Source organism: Nicotiana tomentosiformis, chromosome 9, assembly GCF_000390325.3.
Source record: "Nicotiana tomentosiformis chromosome 9, ASM39032v3, whole genome shotgun sequence".
Classification (NCBI taxonomy): Eukaryota; Viridiplantae; Streptophyta; class Magnoliopsida; order Solanales; family Solanaceae; genus Nicotiana; species Nicotiana tomentosiformis.
In genome coordinates this window covers 26,707,042-26,730,023 of record NC_090820.1, presented here as the reverse complement: position 1 = coordinate 26,730,023, position 22,982 = coordinate 26,707,042, and the positions used below count along the sequence as shown (strand labels likewise).

The 22,982-nt window shown below is 42.0% G+C and overlaps 1 protein-coding gene across 1 annotated transcript; it reads left to right on the top strand.

Moving 5' to 3' along the window:
• Positions 1 to 22,231: 22,231 nt before the first annotated feature.
• LOC138898512 (uncharacterized) lies at positions 22,232 to 22,720 on the top strand. The gene has a single exon (XM_070184583.1). The coding sequence runs from the start codon at positions 22,232 to 22,234 to the stop codon at positions 22,718 to 22,720; it is 489 nt and encodes a 162-aa protein (XP_070040684.1).
• The last annotated feature ends 262 nt before the right edge of the window (positions 22,721 to 22,982 follow it).

Sequence of the window (22,982 nt, the reverse complement as noted above, 5' to 3'; positions counted from 1 at the left end):
TTGGGACTACTAGATGTTAGCTCGGGAGATACCCATGTACTGCACATTTACGTTTGGGACTACTAGATATTAGCTCGGGAGATCCCCTGTTGTGTTTCTGTGTACTGAGTTGTTACCTTGTATGATTTCATTATTGTTAAATTTCAGCCTTTATTTTATTACGGTATTACACTCTATATTGTTTTATTATATATTTACCAGTAGGGCCCTGACCTGAACTCATCACTACTCGACCGAGATTAGGCTTGGCACTTACTGGGTACCGATTATGGTGTACTCATGCATGCAGATCCAGGTACTCCTTATCAGCCGCACTATTAGTGAGCCGGGATAACTTTGGAGCCTTCAAGGTATATCTGCCACGTCCGCAGACCTCAGAGTCCCCTTCTAATCTTTCCCATGTCCATTATCTTCTGTACTTTTGCTTTGTTAGACTCCGATGTATAGAGACACTAGATGTTTTTCTTCTGTTGTTTGTGATTCACGATATTTCGGGTTTTGGGATTTGTTGTGTATTTTTGAATAGTTGGTTAAATTTATATTTTTATTTCATTATTCCGCAAAATGTTAGGCTTACCTAGTTGTAGAGACTAGGTGCCATCAGGACGTCACACAGAGGGAAAATTGGGTCGTGACAGGCTCAACCACAATGTACACAAGAGTCTCAATAATAACAACCGGAAGTGAATAACTCAATAAAATAGTATTTCACAACTTAACACTTTGCCTCAATGTGAATCACGACCTTTATAACTCAATACCAATTTCAACAACAAGATATACCAAGAACAACAACTTCAAGTAATAATTCGACGGCTAAATAGTGAATATGGAATAAAGGAAATAAGAACTTCAACTAAACATGTAGATCAATTAGCAAGTAAGAGATAAGACAAGTAGATTATAAAATAGATTAATGATGAAGAATATAACATGTTAAGATAACTCAATTAAGGCATGAAAGGAATCTACATAGCTAAAACTGGTAAATTTATACATTAGCCCGTGTACATACTCGTCACCTTGCGTACACGGCTTCCACACATCACAATTATCACAAAACAACACCAATCCAAGGGGTAATTCCCCCACACAAAGTTAGGCAAGACACTTACCTTGAAACATGCTAACTCAATCCACTAGTAGGCTTTTTCATTGATTATTCAACTCCGAACAGCTTGAATCTAGCCCAAACAACTTCATACTATAAACATAATCTATAGGGAAACTATTTCGAACAATAAAATTACGATCTTTCAAAAAAAATAAAAGTTAACTCAAAAAGTGAATCCGGTCCCGCATCTCGGAATCCTACCAAAATAATAAAATCCGAACATCCATTCGATAACGAGTCTAACCATATAAGAATTACTCAAATCCGACCTAAAATCGCTTTTCAGATCCCCAAAATTTAGTCTAAGAAGTTTCACATTCCCCCCCTTTCCCCAAATTTCCAACTCCAAAACACTAATTAAATGATAAAAACAATAATAGATTCATGTAATTTAACCAAAACCGAGTTAGGATTTCTTTTCCTAATGTTTTTCTTGAAATATCATCTCACACCGAGCTTTCTAGGTCCAAAAATGGATTATGAAATCAAACCCTCGAAATAGGGCTTTTCTGCCCAGTGATTCCGCTTTTACGGCCCTTTAGTGGCATCTACGACGCCGCACCTGCGGAAAAACCATCGCAGGTGCAGTTACCACTTAATTCCAGGGGTTCCACTTCTGCGGGTAAATGGCTCGCACCTGCGAGTTCGCTTCTGCGGAGAAGCTACATCATCTGCGGTCCTGCCTAAAGGCCCTTCCCAAATTCCATTTATGCGGAAGAATGACCGTGCACGGGGAGGCACACATGCGCCCAGGTGTCCGCACCTATGAGCCCAACCCTGGGCTCTCCTTTTCGCTTCTGCGCTTCACCTTCCTCACCCGTTATTCTACACCTGCAGTCAAACCCTAGGTAGGTGCGATGACACCAGCAAGCCTGGGACTTCAGCAATGAGGCTAAGTCCAAACTTGATCCGAATTCAATCTGAATCACACCCGGGGCCCCCAGAACCCCGTCCGAACATACCATCAAGTCCTAAACCATCATACGAATACGACCGAAGCTTCAAATTACATCAAACAACACTAGAACCATGAATCATGCCTCAATTCAAACCTAAGGAACTATGAACTTCCGAATTTCGAAACTAAATGCCGATTCATACCAAAACAACTCCGTTTGACCTCAAATTTTTCACACAAGTCATAAATGACATAACAGACTTATTCAAACTTCCAGAATCGGAATTCAATCTCGATATCAATAAAGTCAACGTTCGGTCAAACTTTCCAACTTTCCAAACCTGGATTTTTCTAACTTTTTCCAGTTCACGATGAAACGACCGACAACCCTCCAAATTAACATCTGGACATCTTCCTAAGTCTTAAATCTCCATACATAGCTATTGGAAACATCAAAAGTTCATTCCGAAGTCGTCTACACAAAAGTCAAACTACGGTCAACTCTTTCAGCTTAAAGCTCCAACTTAGGGACTATATGTCCCATTTCACTCTGAAACTCACCCGACACCAAAACCAAACATCCTCGGCAAGACACGTATCCACAATACAATATAGAGGAGGCAATAAATTGGAAATCACAGCTAAAATACTCAAAACAACCAGCGGGTCATTAAATCCTCCCCCTCTTAAAATAAATGTTCGTTCTCGAACGAGTATAGAGGCATAGCTGAAGTGGTAAAAATATGAGGATAACAGCTACACATATCATGCTCGGTCTCCCAAGTCACCTCCTCGATTGGTTGACCCCTCTGCCGAACCTTCACTGAAGCAATGTTAACTTTCGGACATGCATGTCCATAATGGCCACTGGCTCCTCAACATAAGACAAATCCTTGTCCAACTGGACTGAGCTGAAGTCTAACACATGATACGGATCACTGTGATACTTCCGGAGCATAGAAACATGGAATACTGGATGAACTGCAGCTAGACTAGGTGGTAGTGTAAGCCTGTAGGCCACCTCTCTAATCCTCTCAAGAATCTCAACAGGTCTGATATACCTCGGGCTCAACTTGCCCTTCTTTCCGAACCTCATAACACCTTTCATGGGCGATACCCAGAGCAAGATCTGCTCCCCAACCATGAATGAAATGTCATGAATCTTCCGATCCGCATAACTTTTCTGTCTAGATTAGGTTGTGTTAAGCCGATCTTGAATCATTTTAATATTTTCCAAAGCATCCTGAACCAAGTCTGGAGAAAATAGTGTGCTTGGACTGTCCGGTTATCTAAGGGTGAAATGTTGTACTCAACTCAACCCGCGTGCCTAACTTACATTGTATGGCCCTCTAAAATCGCGATGTAAATTGCGTACCCCTGTTAGAGTCGGAGATGATGGATATCGGCACGCCATGAAGTCAGGCAATCTTGCAAATATAAACATGAGCCAGATGCTCTGAAGAATAAGTAGTTACCACTGGAATGAAATAAGCCGACTTGGTCAACCTATCCACAATCACCCATACTGCATCGAACTTCCTCTGAGTTCGTGGGAGCCCAACAAAACAATCCATAGTATTCTGCTCCCATTTCCACTCTGGAATCTCTAGCCTCTGAAGCAATCCACCTGACTGCTGATGCTCATACTTCACCTGCTGACAATTTAGGCACCAAGCTACATACTCCACTATGTCCTTCTTCATTCTCCTCTACCAATAGTGCTGCCCCAAGTCCTGATACATCTTGGCGGCACCCGAATGAATGGAGTACCACAAACTGCGAGCCTTCTATAGAATCAACTCACGCAATCAGCCTACATTGGGCACACATAGCCTGCCATGTATCTGTAATACACCGTCATCCCCAATAGTGACCTCATTGGCATCGCCGTGCTGAATCGTGTCCTTGAGGACAAGCAGATGGGGGTCTTCATACTGACGCTCTCTGATACGATCATAAAGAGAAGACCGGGAAACCACACAAGCCAAAACTCGACTGCTCCGAAACTTCCAATTTAATAAACTGGTTGGTCAAGGCCTGAACATCCAATGATAATGGCCTCTCTGCTACCGGTAGATATGCTAAACTACCCAAGCTCCCCACCTTTCGACTCAAGGCATCGACCACCACATTGTCCTTCTAGGGATGATATAGAATGGTGATATCATAGTCCTTAAGCAACTCTACCACCTCCGCCGACGCAAGTTAAGATCCTTCCATTTGAACAGATGTTGTAGACTCCGATGGTCGGTATAGACCTCACAAGGGACACCGTATAAATTGTGCTGCCAAATCTTGGCAAGAACAATAGCTGCTAACTCTAGGTCGTGGACATGATAGTTCTTCTGATGCATCTTCAAATGTCTAGACGTATAGGCAATCACCCTACCGTCCTGCATCAATACCGCACCGAGGACAACATGCGACGCATCACAGTATATAGTGTAAGACCCCGAACCCATAGGCAACACCAATACTTAGGCTGTGGTCAAAGCTGTCTTGGGCTTTTGAAAGCTCTCCTGACACTCCTCGGTCTATCTTAACGGTGCAACCTTCTGGGTCAATCTGGTCATAGTTGCAGCAATATATGAGAAACCTTCTATGAATCGATGGTAGTACCATGCCAAACCAAGAAAACTCTAGATCTCAGTAGCCGAAGATGGTCAGGGCCAACTTTGCACTGCTTCAATCTTCTTCGGATCTACCTTAATCCCCTCACTTGACACAACATGACCCAATAATGCCACTGAATCAAGCCAGAATTCACACTTTAAAATTTTTGCATACAACTTCTTTTCTCTCAAGGTTTGAAGCACGGTCCTCAAGTGGTGCTCATGATCCTCTCGGCTCTGAGTACACCGGGATGTCATCAATAAACACAATGAAAAATAAGTCAAGATAGGGTTGGAATACATTATTCATCAAGTGCATGAATGTTGCTGGGGCATTGGTCAGCACAAAAGACATCACAAGGAACTCGTAATGATCGTACCGAGTCTTGAAGGCAATATTCAAATTATCGGCACCCGAATCTTCAACTGATGATAGCCTGACCGCAAATCAATCTTTGAGAACACTCTAGCACCCTGTAGCTGATCAAATAGGTCATCAATATGTGGAAATGAATACATGTTCTTCACTATAACCTTGTTCAATTGTCTATAATGAATACACATGCACATCGAACCATCCTTCTATTTTACAAAGAAAACCAAAGTACCTCAAAGTGATACACTGGGATGAATGAAACCTTTATCAAGAAACTCGTGCAACTACTCATTTAACTCCTTCAACTCTGTTGGGGCCATACGATATGGTGGAATAGAAATTAACTGAGTGCCCGGTAACAAATTAATACTAAAATCGATATCCCTGTCGGGCGACATGCCCAGAATATCCACCGAAAATATATCTGGATAATCCCTCACTACCGGAACTGACTTAACGGGAGGAGTATCAACACTGACATCTCTCACAAAGTCTAGATATGCCTCACACCCCTTCCCAACTATCCGTTATGCCTTAAGGAAAGACACCACCCTGCTAGGAGCATAACCTAAAGTACCTTCTCCACTCCAACCGCGGCAAACTTGTCATAGCCAACGTCACCATCTTGGTGTCATAATCAAGAATAGCATGATAGGGCGACAACCAATCCATACCCAAGATAATATCAAAATCTACCATACTGAGCAACAATAGGTCATATCTGGTCTCATAACCACCAAGAATAACTAATCACGACCGATACACACGGTCAATAATAATAGAATCTCCCACAGGCATGGACACATAGACAAGAGAACTCAAAGAATTATGGGATATACCCAAATATAGAGCTAAGTAAGATGATATATAGGAATAAGTGGTGCCTGGATCAAATAAGACATGTGCATCTCTATGACAAACCGGAACAATAAATGTGATAACTGATTCGGATGTAACCGCCTCCGTCCTAGTATGAAGAGCATAACATCTGGCCTGGCCTCCCCCTATAGGGCAACCTCTACCTGCCCGACCTCTACCCTTAGCTGGCTATGCATGTGGAGTGGAAACTAGCGCGATAACCACGACCTGAGAAGCTTGAAGACACCGTGGAATATACGGAGCCTGAGTATTTTGTGGAGGTGTAACCCCTCCTGAGTATGGGGCAATCCCTCACTGTATGACAAGTGTTACCACACTCAAAACAAGCTCTTTGTAACGACCCAGCCAGTTATTTGGTGTATTACAGCCCCGTTCCCCCATTTACTGCTTATTTTATGCTTTACAATTATTATGTGACTTGCCAGGGTAGTTGGTTCGGGTCCGGTGAGATTTCGAAATGAATTGAGACACTTAGTCTCAAGGATGAAAACTTAAGTTGAAAAGGTTGACTGGATGTTGACTTATGTGTAAACGACTGCGGAATAGAGTTTTAATGATTCTAATAGCTCCGTATGGTGATTTTGGACTTAGGACTGTATCCAGAAAATTATTTGGAAGTTCGTAATTGATTTTGGCTTGAAATGGCAAAATTAAGAAATTAAAGGTTTAGAAGTTTGACTAGGAGTTGACTTTATTGATATAGGGGTCGGAATCCAGTTCCGAAAATTTTCATAGGTCAGTTATGTCATTTATGACTTGTGTGCAAAATTTGAACTCAATCGGATTTGATTTGATAAGTTTCAGTATCGAATGTACAGTTGGAATTCGTTAGTTTTCATTAGGCTTGAATTGGGGTGTGATTCATGGTTTTAGCATTGTTTGATGTGATTTGAGGCCTCGACTAAGTTCGTATGATATTTTAGGACTTGTTGGTGTATTCGGTTGAGGTCCCGAGGGCCTCAGGTGAGTTTATAATGGTTAACGGATCGAAAATTGACTTAAAACAAAGCTCGAACTTTCTGCCTTCTGATGCAATCACACCTGCGAAATTTGACACGCAGGTGCGGACAGGTGGTCCGCAGAAGCGGCGTTGCACCTGCAAAGATTCGATCGCAAAAATAGAAATGACGGAGGGCAAGCTGCTTCGTAGAAGCGTACAACTTCTCGCAGAAGCAAGTCCACAGAAGCGTACTTCTTGTCCGCAGAAGTGAAGGGAATTCTCGCACCTGCGAGACCGCAGATGCGGCCAATTGGGTCGCAGGTGTGAAAACACTAGACAATGTATAATATAGAATGGTCCAAGATTTTTCTCATTTTTGGACATTTCAAACACGGTTTGGGGCGATGTTTCAGCAAGTATTCACGGGAAATCTTGAGGTAAGTCACTTGCGATCATTGCTAGTCAATAATATTGAATTATCATTGAGTATTTTGACTAGATTACGTGTTTTTGAGGTAAAATTTAAGAATTTGGGCCTAGAGATTTGAAAATAAGATTTGAGGATTTAAAGGTCGAGTTGATGTCGGAATTTGGTAAATTTGGTATGGTTGAAATCATGGCTAATAGGTGTTTATATTTTGTAACTTTTGTTGGGTTCCGAAACATGGGCCCCGCTGATATTTTTAACTTGAATTTCGGATTTTTATTGAAAAATTTAGTATTTTCATATGGAATTGATTCCTATAATTTGTGTTGAGTGTATCAAATTATTTGTGACTAGATTCGAAGCATTCGAAGGCCGAATCACAAGGAAAAGGCTTATTGGAATAAATAATTTGCACGGTTAGAGGTAAGTAACACTTCTAAACTTGGTTCTGAGGGTATAAATCCCTGAATTACATATTATGTGAGCTGTATGGAGGTGACGCACATGCTAGGTGATGAGCGTGCACCATAGAAATTCTGACTTAATTGATTCCGGTGGAGTTGCATAATCAAATAATCATGTCATTATCCACATATTCTTCACGTGTAAGAGAAATTGAGCTAAGATTCATATTAAAGATCATGTTTAAGTTAAGCGACAATATTTTTGGGACCCACAGAGGTCGTGTTGCTATTGAATTATTTTTTTGAATTGTAATTTTGTACTTAGTCATATCTATTATTTGCACGTCATATCTCAGTATCTGTTGTCATTCATTGATACATCATATCATTATGTCAGATTGATTTTCATGTCAATGTGAGCCCGGGAGACTAGAGGTTGTGAGTGATATTTATGGGATTGGATTGCACACAGCAGCAAGTTTTCTTATATATGCCTAGATCTGGCTAATATAGCACTAGGGCTGAAGGAGCCCCTCTGGAGTCTGCACCCCACACAGTGAGCGCAGTTGATTTTATATTAAGGGATGGATCTTGCCTAATTATCTATATTGAAGGATGGATCTTTCCTAGGCTGGATTGGCCTTATACAGTACTGAGTGACTGACTATTAGTGACATATATTTAGGGATGGATCTTCCCTGGGATGGGTTGGCCATATATAGTACTGAGTGATTGAGTATTCAGTGTGAGTACACAAGGTTTCCATTGTGGTACATCACATACAACATGTATTTTGGCATGTAGATATAGAGATGTCATATTCCTCATATCATGCAGAATTGATCTATTTTACTTGTATTGGGCATATTTGTTGAACTTGAGAACATGCCTGGGATGGGTTGGCCATATTAGACTGTACCTGTTGAGCTCGTCACTACTTTCAGCCCAAAGGTTAGTCTTGTTACTTATTGAGTACATGGGGTCGGTTGTATTCATACTACACTCTGTACTTCGTGTGCAGATACAAGTACTTCCGGATACGGCGGCTGTTAGATTTTAGAATTTTATCTGTTGGGGACTATCGAGGTAGTTGCTTGGCGTCTGCAGACCTTGACTCTCTTTCCTTTCAGTTATTTGTATTGTTATATATTTTCAGACAGTGTTTTATCAGTCAGACTATGTTATCATTTAAATGCTCATGTACTCAGTGACACCGGGTTTTGAGAGTGTGTTTGTATCAGTATTTATGGGATTTTCTATTAAATCAAAATATTATGTTTTCAAACTTAATGATTATAGTGATTTATTGAGTTTATCGGCTTGCCAAGTATAGAGATAGGCGGCATCACGACATGCGAATTTTGGGTTGTGACAAGTTGGTATCAAAGCCTAGGTTACATAGATCTCACGAGTCATGAGCAAGTTTAGTAGAGTCTTGTAGATCGGTACGGAGATGTCGGTACTTATCTTCAAGAGGCTGCCGGACCCTTAGGAAAATTTCACTTTCTTGTATTCTGTCATGTGAATTTGTTGATTCTGTAAAATAAATTTATATATTCCATTCTCTCACAGATAATGAGGACACATACTATCGGTTCAGACGGTCAGCCACCAGTGCCACCAATTAGGGCCCCGAGAGGCCGAGGCCATGGTAGAGGTCAGGGCTATGGTATAGGTCAAGGTGTAGCTCGTATAACAGTTAGAGCAGCACCTGTAGAACCACCAGTTGCTCCAGCTTAGGAGCAGGTTCCAGATATAGTTGAGTCGGTGGGACTAGCTTGTAATAACTCGGCCGATCATTTTGAGTATTACCACCACATTCCCCAATTTACTGCTCAATTTATGCTTTACAATTATTATATGACTTGCAAGGATAATTGGTTCGGGTCCGGTGAGGTTTTGAAATGAATTGGAACACTTAGTTCCAAGGTTTAAAACTTAAGTCGAAAAGGTTGACCGGATGTTGACTTATGTGACCCCGGAATATTATTTTGATCATTCCAATAGCTCCGTATGGTGATTTTGGACTTAGGAGCATGCCTAGAAAAGTATTTGGAAGTCTATAGTTAAATTAGGCTTGATATCGGGGCTGGAATTTGATTTTGGAAATTGGAATAGGTATGTTATGTCATTTATGACTTGTGTGCAAAGTTAGAGGTCAATCAGACTTAATTTTATAGGTTTCGGCATCGAACGTAGAAGTTGGAATTTCTTAGTTTCATTAGGATTGAATTGGGGTATGATTCGTGGTTTTAACATTGTTTGATATGATTTAAGGTTTTGACTAAGTCCATATGATATTTTAGGACTTGTTGGTGTATTTGGTTGAGGTCCCGGAGGCTTCGGGTGAGTTTCAGATGGTTAACCGATAGATTTTTTGACTTGGAATGTTGCTAGAATATTTCTGATGAACTATCTGCTTTCCTTCATCGCATTCGCGAGAGGAGTCTCGCGTTTGCAAAGAGGAACTGAGGGGCAGGTAAGAATTTTTCTTCGCGTTCGCGAAGGCGAGGATGCGTTTGCGGAGGGTTGGGCAGGTTGTGCATCGCGAACACGAGAGGGTGGTTGCGTTCGCGAAGAAGAGTAGGAGCTGGGGATGGACCAAACGCGTTGACCTACTCTATCGTGTGAGAGGCTTCGCATTTGCGAAGGTCTAGGTCGGTAAAGCATCGTGTTCGCGAGGCAGCCTTCACGTTCACGAAGAGGAAATTGGGGCAACACAAAACTGTGCTTCGCGAATGCGAGGGACCTGTCAATTCCCGAAGAAGGAATGCTTGGACATAATGTTTCTATAAATGGGACTTCCAGTTTTGACGAATTGAAGCTTGGGAAGAGGTGATTTATGGGAGATTTTCAAGGAAAACAACGGGGTAAGTATTCTTAACTCAATATTGGTCAAATTACCTGAATTCATGGAGATTTTTAACATTTAATGGGTGAATTAAGTTGGAAAAATTAGAAAACCCTCTTGGTTCAATTTGATGATTTGAGAGTCAAGTTGATGCCAGAATTTGGTAAAATTTATATGGTTAGACTCATGGTTGAATAGGATTTCGGTTTTTATAACTTTTGTCGGGTTCCTAGATGTGGGCTCCACATGCGATTTTTGAGTTAAATTTTGGATTTTATTGGAAAATTCGTATTTTCATATAGAATTAATTCCTATAATTTGTATTGACTGAATCAAATTATTTGTGACTAGATTCGAGGCGTTTGGAGACCGATTCACGAGGCAAAGGTTGCAGAATAAAGAATTTACATGTTTTGAGGTAAGTAACAGTTCTAAATTTGGTCCTGAGGGTATGAAACCCCAGGTTATATATTTTGTGATTGATTTTGAGGTGACGCACTTGGTAGGTGACAGGTGTGTGGGCGTGCACCATAGGAATTGTGACTTAGTAAATTTTCATGGAACTGTGTAATTGAATAATCTGTTGTTATCTATGCATTCTCCTTGTTGTAGAGAAATTGAACCACAAATCATGTCTAGATTATGTGTTGGCACTGTAGGAACCCACAGAGGTCGTGTACATGTTGAATTATATGCTAAATTATTGTTTTGTACTCAGTCACAATTTACTTGTTTATTTCATCTCAGTCTCTATTGTTCCTTGTTGATACATTATATCATTTCTGTTGGGGCAGATTTTCATGATTACTGAGAGCCCGAGAGACTGGAGAGATTTATGACTTAGTGAGGCCGGGGGCCTGATTGTGAGATACTATACTATGGCACGTGAGTTATCCGTGCAGCACGTGAGTTATCCGTGTGGATCAGATATTATACTGTAGCACGTGAGTTGTCCATGTAGCACGTGAGTTGTCCGTGCGGATCCAGATATTATAATATAGCATGTGAGTTGTCCGTGCAGATTATAGCGCTTGGGCTGAAGGAGCTCCTCCGTAGTCTGTACACCCAGTGAGTGCAGGTACCTATTGAGTGCGAGTGCCGAGTGTTGAGCGAGTGGAAGGACTGAGTGACTGTTGCTTTGAGAGGATGCATTGATTTCATTATTGTTGCTCTACAGTTGTCATATATCACTATTTTTGGAAATACTTGAAAGATATTATCTTCTGTTTCAGTCAAACTTGATAGGAAATTACTATAATTGGACTTAGCTATGAAGCCCATCACTATTTTCAGTTCTTTATTTTATTTTGTTACTTGCTGAGTTGGTTGAACTCATACTATACCATGTACCTCATGTGCAGTTCCAGGTACTTCCGGATACGGTGACTGTTAGATCTCAGAATATTATCAGTTGGAGACTATCAAGGTTGTTGTTTGGCGTCCGCTAACCTTGACTCTCTTCCTTTCAGTTATTGTATTGTTCTATATTTTCAGGCAGTGTTTTTATCAGTCAGACCTTGTTATCATTTAGATGCTCATGTACTTAGTGACATCGGGTTTTGGGAATGTCTTTTATGTCAGTAATTTGTGAGATTTTCTATGGAATTCAAATATTATGTTTTCAAACTTAAAAGAAATTGTGGGTTATTGAGGTTGTCGGTTTGCCTAGTATTGAGATAGGCGCCATCACGACATGTCAGGATTTTAGGTCATGACAAGTCAGTATCAAAGCCTAGGTTACATAGGTCTCACGAGTCATGAGCATGTTTAGTAGAGTCTTGCGGATCGGTACGGAGACGTATGTACTTATCTTCGAGAGGTTGCCGAACCCTTAGGAAAAATTTTACTTTCTTGTATTCTGTCATGCAAATTTGTTGATTCCGGAAATTGAATTTCTGTTATTATATTCTTTCACAGATGGTGAGGACACATACTACTAGATCAAATGATCAGCCATCAGTGCCACCAGTTAGGGCCGCAAGAGGCCGGGGCCGTGGTAGAGGTCTGGGACGAGGTAGAAGTCGAGGTGTTGCTCGTACAGCAGTTGGAGCAACACCTGTCGCAACACCAGTTGCTCCAATTCAGGAGCAGATTCTAGATATAGTTGAGCCGGCGGGACCAGCTCAGACACCAGTTGCACCTATTATGATTCTAGGCCTTCACGAGGCTCTAGCATAGATATTGACAGTTTACACTGGCCTTGCTCAGGTGGTTTCGGCTCAGGCCACACCAGCCATTTCTCAGGCCGGGGGAGGTAGTCATACCCCTATTGCTCGTACTCCAGAGCAGGTAGTGCAGGGACTTCAGATACCTGGGGCACTACCGCCCCAGCCAGTTGCAGCCGCTCAGGCCTCAGTAGTCCCCGTTATGGCTGATGATGAGCAGAAGAGACTTGAGAGATTTGGAAGGCTTCGACCTCCATCATTTAGAGGTGCTGAGTCAGAGGATGCTCAAGATTTTCTGGATAAGATCGAGCGGATGCTTCAGACAGCGGTTATTCTGGAGACCAATGGGGTCTCGTTCACTACTTTTCAATTTTCTGGGGCTGCCTTCAGATGGTGGGAGTTCACCACTTACATGGCAGGAGTTCTCCGTTCTCTTTTTGGAGAAGTTTATGTTGCAGTCTCGCAGAGAGGAGCTGCACAGGCAGTTTGAGTAGTTACGTCGGGACGGCATATTTGTGACATAGTATGAGATGATAGGGAGAGGATTAGGAGGTTCATTAATGGCCTGACGTATAAGATGCGGTTGTTTATGACTAGGGAGAGGGTATCTGGTGCCACGTTTGACGAGGTGGTTGACATTGCTCGACAGATAGAGTTGGTTTATAGCCAGGAACATGGTGAGAGGGAGGCCAAGAGGCCTTGAGGTTTGGGCAATTTTGGTGGGGTACCTTCTGGGGGCAGTCGTACCACAGCAGGGGTCACCCTTATAGGACCGCTTAGACGAACCGTCCAGCTCATCGTGGTGCATCATCTAGCCATAAATCTTATAGTTCTTACTCAGGCCAGTCTTCATTTAGTGCACTACCAGCGCAGAGTTCTCATCATGCCTCGTCCGCTCAGGCATCTACAGGTAATTCTTCGGGTTATCAGGAGTAGCAGTTCTGACAGAGGAGTGGTTGTTTCGAGTGCGGAGAATTTGGTCATATCAAGAGAGATTGTCCTAGGTTGTTAAGTGGGACTCCACAACAGAGTTCTTGGTTGACGGCACCAGCACCAACAGCTACACCACCCGCCCAGCCAGCTCGGGGTGGGTTTCAGTCAGCTAGGGGTCGCCAAATAGGGGGAGGCCGATCAGGTGGTGATCAGGCCCGATTATATGCTTTTCCTGTCAGACTAGATGTTGTTTCTTCATATGTAGTGATCACAGGTATCGTCTTAGTATGCCACAGGGAGGCTTCTATATTATTTGACCTTGGTTCCACTTATTCGTATGTATCATCATACTTTACTCATTAACTGGATATGCCCCATGAGTCCTTAGTTTTACATGTTCGTGTATCTATACCGGTGGGCGATACTATTATTGTGGACCATGTATATCGGCCGTGTGTGGTAACTATTGGGGGACTGGAGACTAGAGTTGATCTCCTATTTCTCAAGATGATTGATTTCGATATAATCCTAGGTATGTATTGGTTGTCTTCATGTCATGCTATTCTGGACTATCACATAAAATCCGTGACGTTATCGATGCCGGGGTTGCCAAAGGTCGAATGGAGAGGTTCTCTAAATTATGTTCCCGGCAGGGTAATTTCTTATTTGAAGGCCCAACGTATGGTTGGGAAGGGGTGTTTGTCATATTTTACCTTTGTGAGAAATGTTGGTGCAGATACCCCTACTATTGATTCAGTACCGATAGTATGAGACTTTCCGAATGTTTTTCCTGCAGAACTGTCGGGTATGCCACCCGACAGGGATATTAATTTCGGTATTGACTTGGTGCCGGGCACTCCGCCTATTTCTATTCCTTTGTATCATATGGCACCAGCTGAGTTGAAAGAATTGAAAGAGCAACTTCAGGAACTCCTTGATAAGGGGTTTATTAGGCCTAGTGTGTCACCTAGAGTGCACCGATTTTGTTTGTGAAAAAGAAAGATGGTATTATGCAGGTATGCATCGATTACAAGTAATTGAACAAAGTTACAATCAAGAATAAATAACCTTTGCCGCGTATTGACGATTTATTTGACCAGCTTCAGGGAGGAGGGTATTATCCAAAAATTGATTTGAGATTTGGGTATCACCAGTTAAAAATTCGGGATTCGGATATTCTAAAGACGGCATTCGAGACTCGTTATGGCTATTATGAATTTCTCGTGATGTCTTTTGGGCTGACCAATGCCCCAACAACATTTATGCACTTGATGAATAACGTATTCCAACCGTATCTTGACTCATTTGTTGTGGTATTTATTGACGATATCCTGGTGTACTCACGTAGCCAGGAGGAGGATGCACATCACTTGGATATTGTATTACAGAGGCTGGAAGAGGAGAGACTTTATGCCAAATTCTCTAAGTGTGAGTTCTGGCTTAGTTCGGTGGCATTCTTGGGACACATACTGTCCAGTGAAAGGATTAAGGTGGATCCGAAGAAAATAGAGGCGGTCCAGAGTTGGCCCAGGCTATCTTCAGCTACTGAGATTCAGAGTTTTCTTAGCCTGGCCGGTTATTATCGTCGCTTGGTGGGGGGTTTCTCGTCTGTTGAATCGCCTTTGACTAAATTGACCCGGAAAGGTGCTCCATTCAGATGGTTGGATGAGTGTGAAGAGAGCTTTCAGAAGCTCAAGATAGCTTTGACTACAGCCCCAATATTGGTGTTACCTACAGGTTCAGGGTCTTATACTGTGTATTGTGACGCGTCGCGTATTGGCCTCGGCGCAGTGCTGATGCAAGACGGTAGGGTGACTTCCTATGCGTCCAAACAGTTAAAGGTACATGAGAAGAATTATTCGGTCCACTATATTGAGTTAGCAGCTATTGTTCATGCCTTAAAAATTTGGCTGCATTATTTGTATGGTGTCCATTGTGATGTTTATACCGATCATCGGAGTCTACAACATATGTTTAAACAGAAGGATCTTAATTTGCGGCAGCGGAGGTGGTTGGAGTTGCTTAAGGATTATGATATCATCATTCTCTATCATCTCGGAAAGGCCAATGTGGTAGTTGATGCCTTGAGTCATAAGGCGGAGAGTTTGGGCAGCTTAGCATACTTACCGGTAGCAGAGAGGCTTTAGCCTTGGATGTTCAGGCCCTGGCCAACCAGTTTGTCAGATTGGATATTTTTGAGACGAGCGTTGGCTTGTGTGGTTTCTCAGTCTTCTTTTTATGATCGTATCAGAGAACGTCAGTATGATGGCCCCCATCTGCTTGTCCTTAAGGACACGGTTCAACACGGTGATGCCAGAAAGTCACTATTGGGGATGATGGTGTATTACATATGCAGGGCAATGTGTGCCTAATGTAGATAGTTTGCGTGAGTTAATTCTCCAGGAGGCTCACAGTTCGCGGTACTCAATTCATCTAGGTGTCGTGAAGATGTATCACGATTTGAGGCAGCACTATTGGTGGAGGTGAATGAAGAAAGATATAGTTGGGTTTGTAGCTCGGTGTTTAAATTATCAACAGGTGAAGTACGAGCATCAGAGACCTGAAATTCCGAAGTGAAAGTGGGAGCGTATTACCATGGACTTTGTAGTTGGGCTCCTACGGACTTTGAGGAAGTTTGATGTTGTTTGGGTGATTGTAGATCGGTTGACCAAGTCCACACATTTTATTCCACTTATTCTTCGGAGCGGTTGGCTGAGATTTATATCCGCGAGATTGTTCGCCTACATGGTGTGACAGTTTTCATCAATTCGGATAGGGGAACGCAGTTTACATCACAGTTTTGGAGAGCAGCGCAGCAAGAATTAGGTACATAGGTTCAGTTGAGTATAGCATTTCACCCTCAGACAGACGGACGGTCTAAGCGCACCATTCATATATTGAAGGATATGCTACGCGCATGTGTAAATGATTTAAGGGGTTCTTGGGATCACTTTCTGCACTGGCAGAGTTTGCTCACAATAACAGCTACCAATCGAGCATTCATATAGCTCCATATGAGGCTTTATATGGTAGACGGTGTTGGTCTCCGGTGGGTTGGTTTGAGCCGGGTGAGACTAGGCTATTGGGTACTGATTTGGTGCAGGATGCTTTGGAAAAGGTTAAATTGATTCAGGATTGACTTACAGCGCAATCTAGATAAAAGACTTATGCCGAAAGGAAGATCCGTGATATTGCTTACATGGTTGGGGAGAAGGTTCTGCTCAAGATTTCACCCATGAAGGGTGTGTTGAGGTTCGAGAAGAAGGGCAAGTTGATCCCTCGGTATATTGGGCCTTTTGAAATATTTAAGAAGATTGGATAGGTGGCTTATGAACTTGCTTTGCCACCTAGTCTATTGGGTGTTCGTCAAGTGTTTCATGTATCTATGTTCTGGAAGTACGTTGGAGATCCATCTCATGTTTTGGATTTCAGCACAATGCTGTTGGATGGTAATTTGACTTATGATGTGGAGCCGGTGGCCATTTTAGACAGGCAGGTTCGAAAGCTGAGGTCAAAGAACATAGCTTTAGTGAAAGTGCAGTGGAGAGGCCAGCCAGTCGGTGAAGCTACTTGGGAGACTGAACGAGAGATGCAGAGCAAATATCTACACCTATTTGAGGCTTCAGGTATGATTCTAAACTCGTTCGAGGACGAACGTGTATTTAAGAGGAGGAGAATGTAATGACCCAGCCAGCCGTTTTGAGTATTATCACCTCGTTCCCCCATTTACTGCTCTATTTATTCTTTATAGTTACTATATGACTTGCCGGGGTAATTGATTCGGGTCCGGTGAGGTTTTGGAATGAATAATAACACTTAGTTCCAATGTTTAAAACTTAAGTTGAAAAGGTTGAACGGATGTTGACTTATGTGTAAAGGACCTCATAATAGAATTTTGATGATGCCAATAGCTCCGTATGGTGATTTTGGACTTAGGAGCATGTCCGAAAAAGTATTTGGAAGTTCCTAGTTAAATTAGGTTTGAAATGGCTAATATAGAAATTTAAGTTTGGAAGTTTGATCAGGGAGTTGACTTTTTGATATCGGGGTCGGAATCCGATTCTGGAAATTGTAATAGGTCCATTATGTCATTTATGGCTTGTGTGCAAAATTTGAGATCAATCAGACTTAATTTGATAGGTTTCGGCATCGAATGTAGAAGTTAGAACTTCTTAGTTTTATTAGGCTTGAATTGGGGTATGATTCGTGGTTTTAACATTGTTTGATGTGATTTGAGGGTTCGACTAAGTTTTTATGATGTTTTAGGACTTGTTGGTGTATTTGGTTCAGGTCTCGGGGGCCTCAAGTGACTTTCAGATGGTTAACGGATAGATTTTTGGACTTGGAATGCTGCTGGAATTTTTCTGATGCAGTATCTGGTTTTCTTCATCGCGTTCGCGAAGAGGAATTGAGGGGCAGGGAGATTTTCAAGGAAAACAATGGGGTAAGTGTTCTTAACTCAATATTGGTCAAATTACCCGAATTCATGGTTGTTTTTAACATTTAATGGGTGAATTAAGTTGGAAAATTTAGAAAACCCTCTTGGTTCAATTTTAAGATTTGAGAGTCGAGTTGATCACGGAATTTGGTAAAATTTGTATGGTTAGACTCGTGGTTGAATGGTCTTTCAGGTTTTGTAACTTTTGTCGGGTTTCGAGACATGGGCCCCACTGGAAATTTTTGAGTTAAATTTCGGATTTTGTTGGAAAATTGGTATTTTCATATGGAATTAATTCCTATAAGTTGTATTGACTGAATCGAATTATTTGTGACTAGATTTGAGGCGTATGGAGACCGATTCACGAGGCAAAGGCATTGCATAATAAAAACTTATAAGGTTTGAGGTAAGTAACAGTTCTAAATTTGGTCCTTAGGGTATGAAACCCCAGATTATGTGTTTTGTGATTGGTTTTGAGGTGACGCATATGCTAGGTGACAGGCGTGTGGGCGTGCACCGTAGGAATTATGACTTGGTCAAATTCCATGGAACTGTGTAATTGAATCATCTGTTGTTATATGTGCATTCTCTATGTAGTAGAGAAATCAGACAACAAATCATGTCTAGATTATATGTTGGCACTATAGGGACCCACAAAGGTCGTGTACATGTTGAATTATCTGCTAAATTTGTTGTTTTGTACTCAGTCACAATATACTTGTTTATTTCATCTCAGTCTCTATTGTTCCTTGTTGATATATTATATCATTTCTGTTGGGGCTGATTTTCATGATTACTGAGAGCTTGAGAGACTGGAGAGATTTATAACTGAGTGAGGACGAGGGCTTGATTGTGAGATATTATACTATGGCACGTGAGTTGTCCGTGTAACATGTGAGTTGTCCGTGCGGATCCAGATATTATACTATGGCACGTGAGTTGTCCGTGCGGATTCAGATATTATACTATAGCACGTGAGTTGTCCGTGCAGCACGTGAGTTGTTCGTGCAGATTAGAGCGCTTGGGCTGAAGGAGCCCCTCCAGAGTCTGTACACCCCCAGTGAGTGCAGGTACATATTGAGTGCGAGTGCCGAGTGTTGAGCGAGTGGAAGGACTGAGTGATTGTTTCTCTCAGAAGATGCATTGATTTCATTATTGTTGCTCTATAGTTGTCATATATCACTGTTTTTGGAAATTTTTGAGAGATATTATCTTCTGTTTCAGTCAAACTTGATAGGAAATTACTGTAATTGGACTTAGCTGTGAAGCTCGTCACTACTTTTATTTCTTTATTTAGTATTGTTACTTGCTGAGTTGGTTTTACTCATACTACACCATGTACCTCGTGTGCAGATCCAGGTACTTCCGGATACAGTGACTGTTAGATCTCAGAGTATTATCAGTTGGAGACTAACAAGGTTGCTGCTTGGCGTCCGCTGACCTTGACTCTCTTCCTTTCAGTTATTATACAGTTATATATTTTCAGACAGTGTTTTTATCAGTAAGACCTTATTATCATTTAGATGCTTATGTACTCAGTGACACCGGGTTTTTGGAATGTATTTTATGTCAGTAATTTGTGAGATTTTCTATGGAGTTCAAATATTATGGTTTCAAACTTAAAAGAAATTGTGGGTTATTAAGGTTGTCGGCTTGCCTAGTATTGAGATAGGCGCCATCACGACATGTCAGGATTTTGGGTCGTGACACAGCTCAAGCACCAGCTATGCCTATTGTGATTCCATGCCTTTAGGAGGCTTTAACCCAGATATTGACTGTTTGCACTGGCCTTGCTCAGGTGGTTTCGGCTCAGGCCGCACTAGCCACTTCTTAGGACAGGGGAGGTACTCATACCCCTATCGCCCGTACTCTAGAGCAGGTAGTGCAGGGACTTCAGATATCGGGGGCACTACCAGTCTAGCCAGTTGCAGCTGCTCAAGCCCATGTGGGTCCTATTATGAATGACGAGGATCAAAAGAGACTAAAGAGGTTCGGCAGATTCCGTCCTCCATCATTCAGTGGAACTGAGTCAGAGGATGCTCAGGATTTCTTGGACAGATGCCAGCAGATTCTTCATACATCAGGTATTCTGGAGATAAGTGGGGTCTCATTTACTACTTGTCAGCTGACCGGAGCAGCCTTCACATGGTGGGAGACTTATGAGAGAAGCATACCAGTTGTTGCAGCACCACTTTCATGGCATGACTTCTCCGTATTATTCCTGGAGATGTTTGTGCCACAGACCCGTAGAGAGAAACTGCACAGGTAGTTCGAGCATTTAGTTCAGGAGGACATGTCCTTGACCCAGTATGAGATGCGATATTCATAATTGGCTCGTTATGCAGTATGGTTGGTTCCCACTGAGAGGGAGAAGATCAGGAGGTTCATTAATGGCCTCAACCAGTAATTCCATTTTGTTATGACTCTAGGAACTGTAGCAGGTGCTAAATTCGACCAGGTGGTTGATAGTGCTCGACGACTAGAATTGGTGTGTAATCAGGAGCGTGATGAGAGGGAGGCCAAGAGATCTCATGGTCCGGGTAATTCTAGAGGTGTTCCTTCTGGGGGACAGTCCTACCACAACAGCGGTCGACCTTATAGGCCCGCTCAGATGGCTCATCCAGCTTATCGTGGCGCATCAGCTAGCCATGGTTTATACAGTGCTCGACCGAGTCATTCTTCACTTAGTGCACTTCCAGCTCAGAGTTCATCTCGTGCACCATCGGTTCTGAGTTAATCTGTACCAGGTTCTTCTGGTAGTCATTTTGGTTCTCGAGGTCTACCTCAGTACTTGCCGACATTTTCAGAGAGGGGTTACTTTGAGCGTGGAGAGTTGAGTCATGTGAAAAGATATTGTCCCCGCCTTTTGGGAGGTCTAGGTCAGCAGAGGAGTCAGATTACAACTTCACCACCAGTTGCTTGACCACCCGCCCAGTCAGCTCGGGGTGGGCATCAGTTAGCTAGGGGTCACCCAAAAGGGGGAGGCCGATCAGGTGGCGGTCAGGCCCGATTCTATGTTATTCCTCCCAGGCCAGAGACCGTTGCTTTAGATGTAGTGGTTACAGATATTGCTTCAGTGTGCCACAAAGATACTTCCACTTTATTTGACCCTGGTTCTACTTATTATTACGCATCATCCTATTTTGCTCGTTGTTTAAAAATGACCCGTGAGTCCTTAATCTCACATGTTCGTGTATATATGCCAGTGGGCGGGGGAATTGGCCATAGCATGTTGTAATGGTTGAGGAAGTTGTTGTTCAACACAAGAAGTGTACTAATTGTGAAGTTGTATGTATTAATGTGCTTAGGGAGGTGTAGTTACTATTATCAAAATATATCTTACCCGTCCCGCAACCTACATTACAACCAGATAAACTCCTGCTTGATAACTGACTGGGTGAGCTCGAATTAGTAGAGTATTACACCACGGGCAAGCCTAGAGTACATCTTGTGTGGAACATGAATTTTATTTTTGAGACCGAGTTAGTTCTTTCTATTCAAAACTGCTATTTGCTCTTGAATTTTATGTGTGTGGGACTACTCTCTAATGTTTGTTATAGGGGAACATGTATTGCAAGGGATAAGTGACGTCTTTGGCTTCTTGGTTAGAGTAAGTGGGCGAGTCTTGAGAAATTTATACTTTTGAGTCGAGTCATGAGGCTCAGATGTTATGGTAGGGTGTTTTGTTTGTTTTAAATATTCTTGGCATGATGAATTATGAGAGTTACTTGAAAAAGTCGTCTCTATTTAAAGTGTAGCTTGTTTGGTCGAGGACAAGCAATGGTTTAAGTGTGGGGTATTGATGTACACTAGACACTTACGCTTTTTTGTTGCATTTCTCACTTTAATCGTTTTTTAGCTTAAATACAAATGTTTTTACTTATTAGTTTGGTTGTGTAGGATGTGATTACGAGTTGATGAGTATGCTTGAAGCGAAAAGTGATGAACTGAAGATTCAAAGTCTGAGTAAAAGTCCAAAGACATATACGGAGATCGAGTTCGGGTTTGAGGACCAAGTATAAAAAATCTAAAAGCGATGAAAAATACACTACTGTGTCGCGTGGGGTGGTAATGTCTTTAATTTTTGAGTTGGCACAAGAAGTGAGTCATAATATAGAATATATTACAGTCAATCGGTCGTGTGTGGTAACTATTGGGGGATTGGAGACTAGAGTTGATCTCTTATTTCTTAGTATGGTTGATTTCAATGTGATCTTGGGTATGGATTGGTTGTCTCCATGTCATGCTATTTTGGATTGTCACGCTAAGAGCTTGACATTGGCGATGATGGGTTTACCAAGGATAGAGTGGAGAGGTTCTCCAGATTTGGTTCCCAACAGTGTAATTTCTTACTTAAAGGCCCAACAAATGGTTGGGAAGGGATGTTTGCCATATTTGGCCTTTATGAGAGATGTTGATACATATACTCCTATTACTGACTCTGTACCAGTAGTGCGAGACTTTTCGGATGTATTTCCTGCAGATTTGTCGGGTATGCCACCCGATAGAGATATTGACTTTGGTATTGACTTGGTGCCGGGCACTCAACCCATTTCTATTCCTCTGTATCGTATGGAACCAGATGAGTTGAAAACAATTGAAAAGAGCAACTTCAGGAACTTCTTGATAAGGGGTTTATTAGGCCTAGTGTGTCCCCTTGGGGTGCACCAGTTCTATTTGTAATAAGATAATGGTACTTTGCGGATGTGCATCGACTATAGGCAGTTGAATAAAGTTACAATTAAGAACAACTACCCTTTACCACGTATTGATGATTTATTTGACCAGCATCAGGGAGCGATATTATTTTATAAGATTGATTTTAGGTCTGGTATCATCAGTTGAAGATTCGGGATTAAGATATTTTAAAGACGGCATTCAGGACCTGCTAAGGTCACTATTTATTTTCGTGATATCTTTTAGGTTGATCAACGCCCCAGCTGCG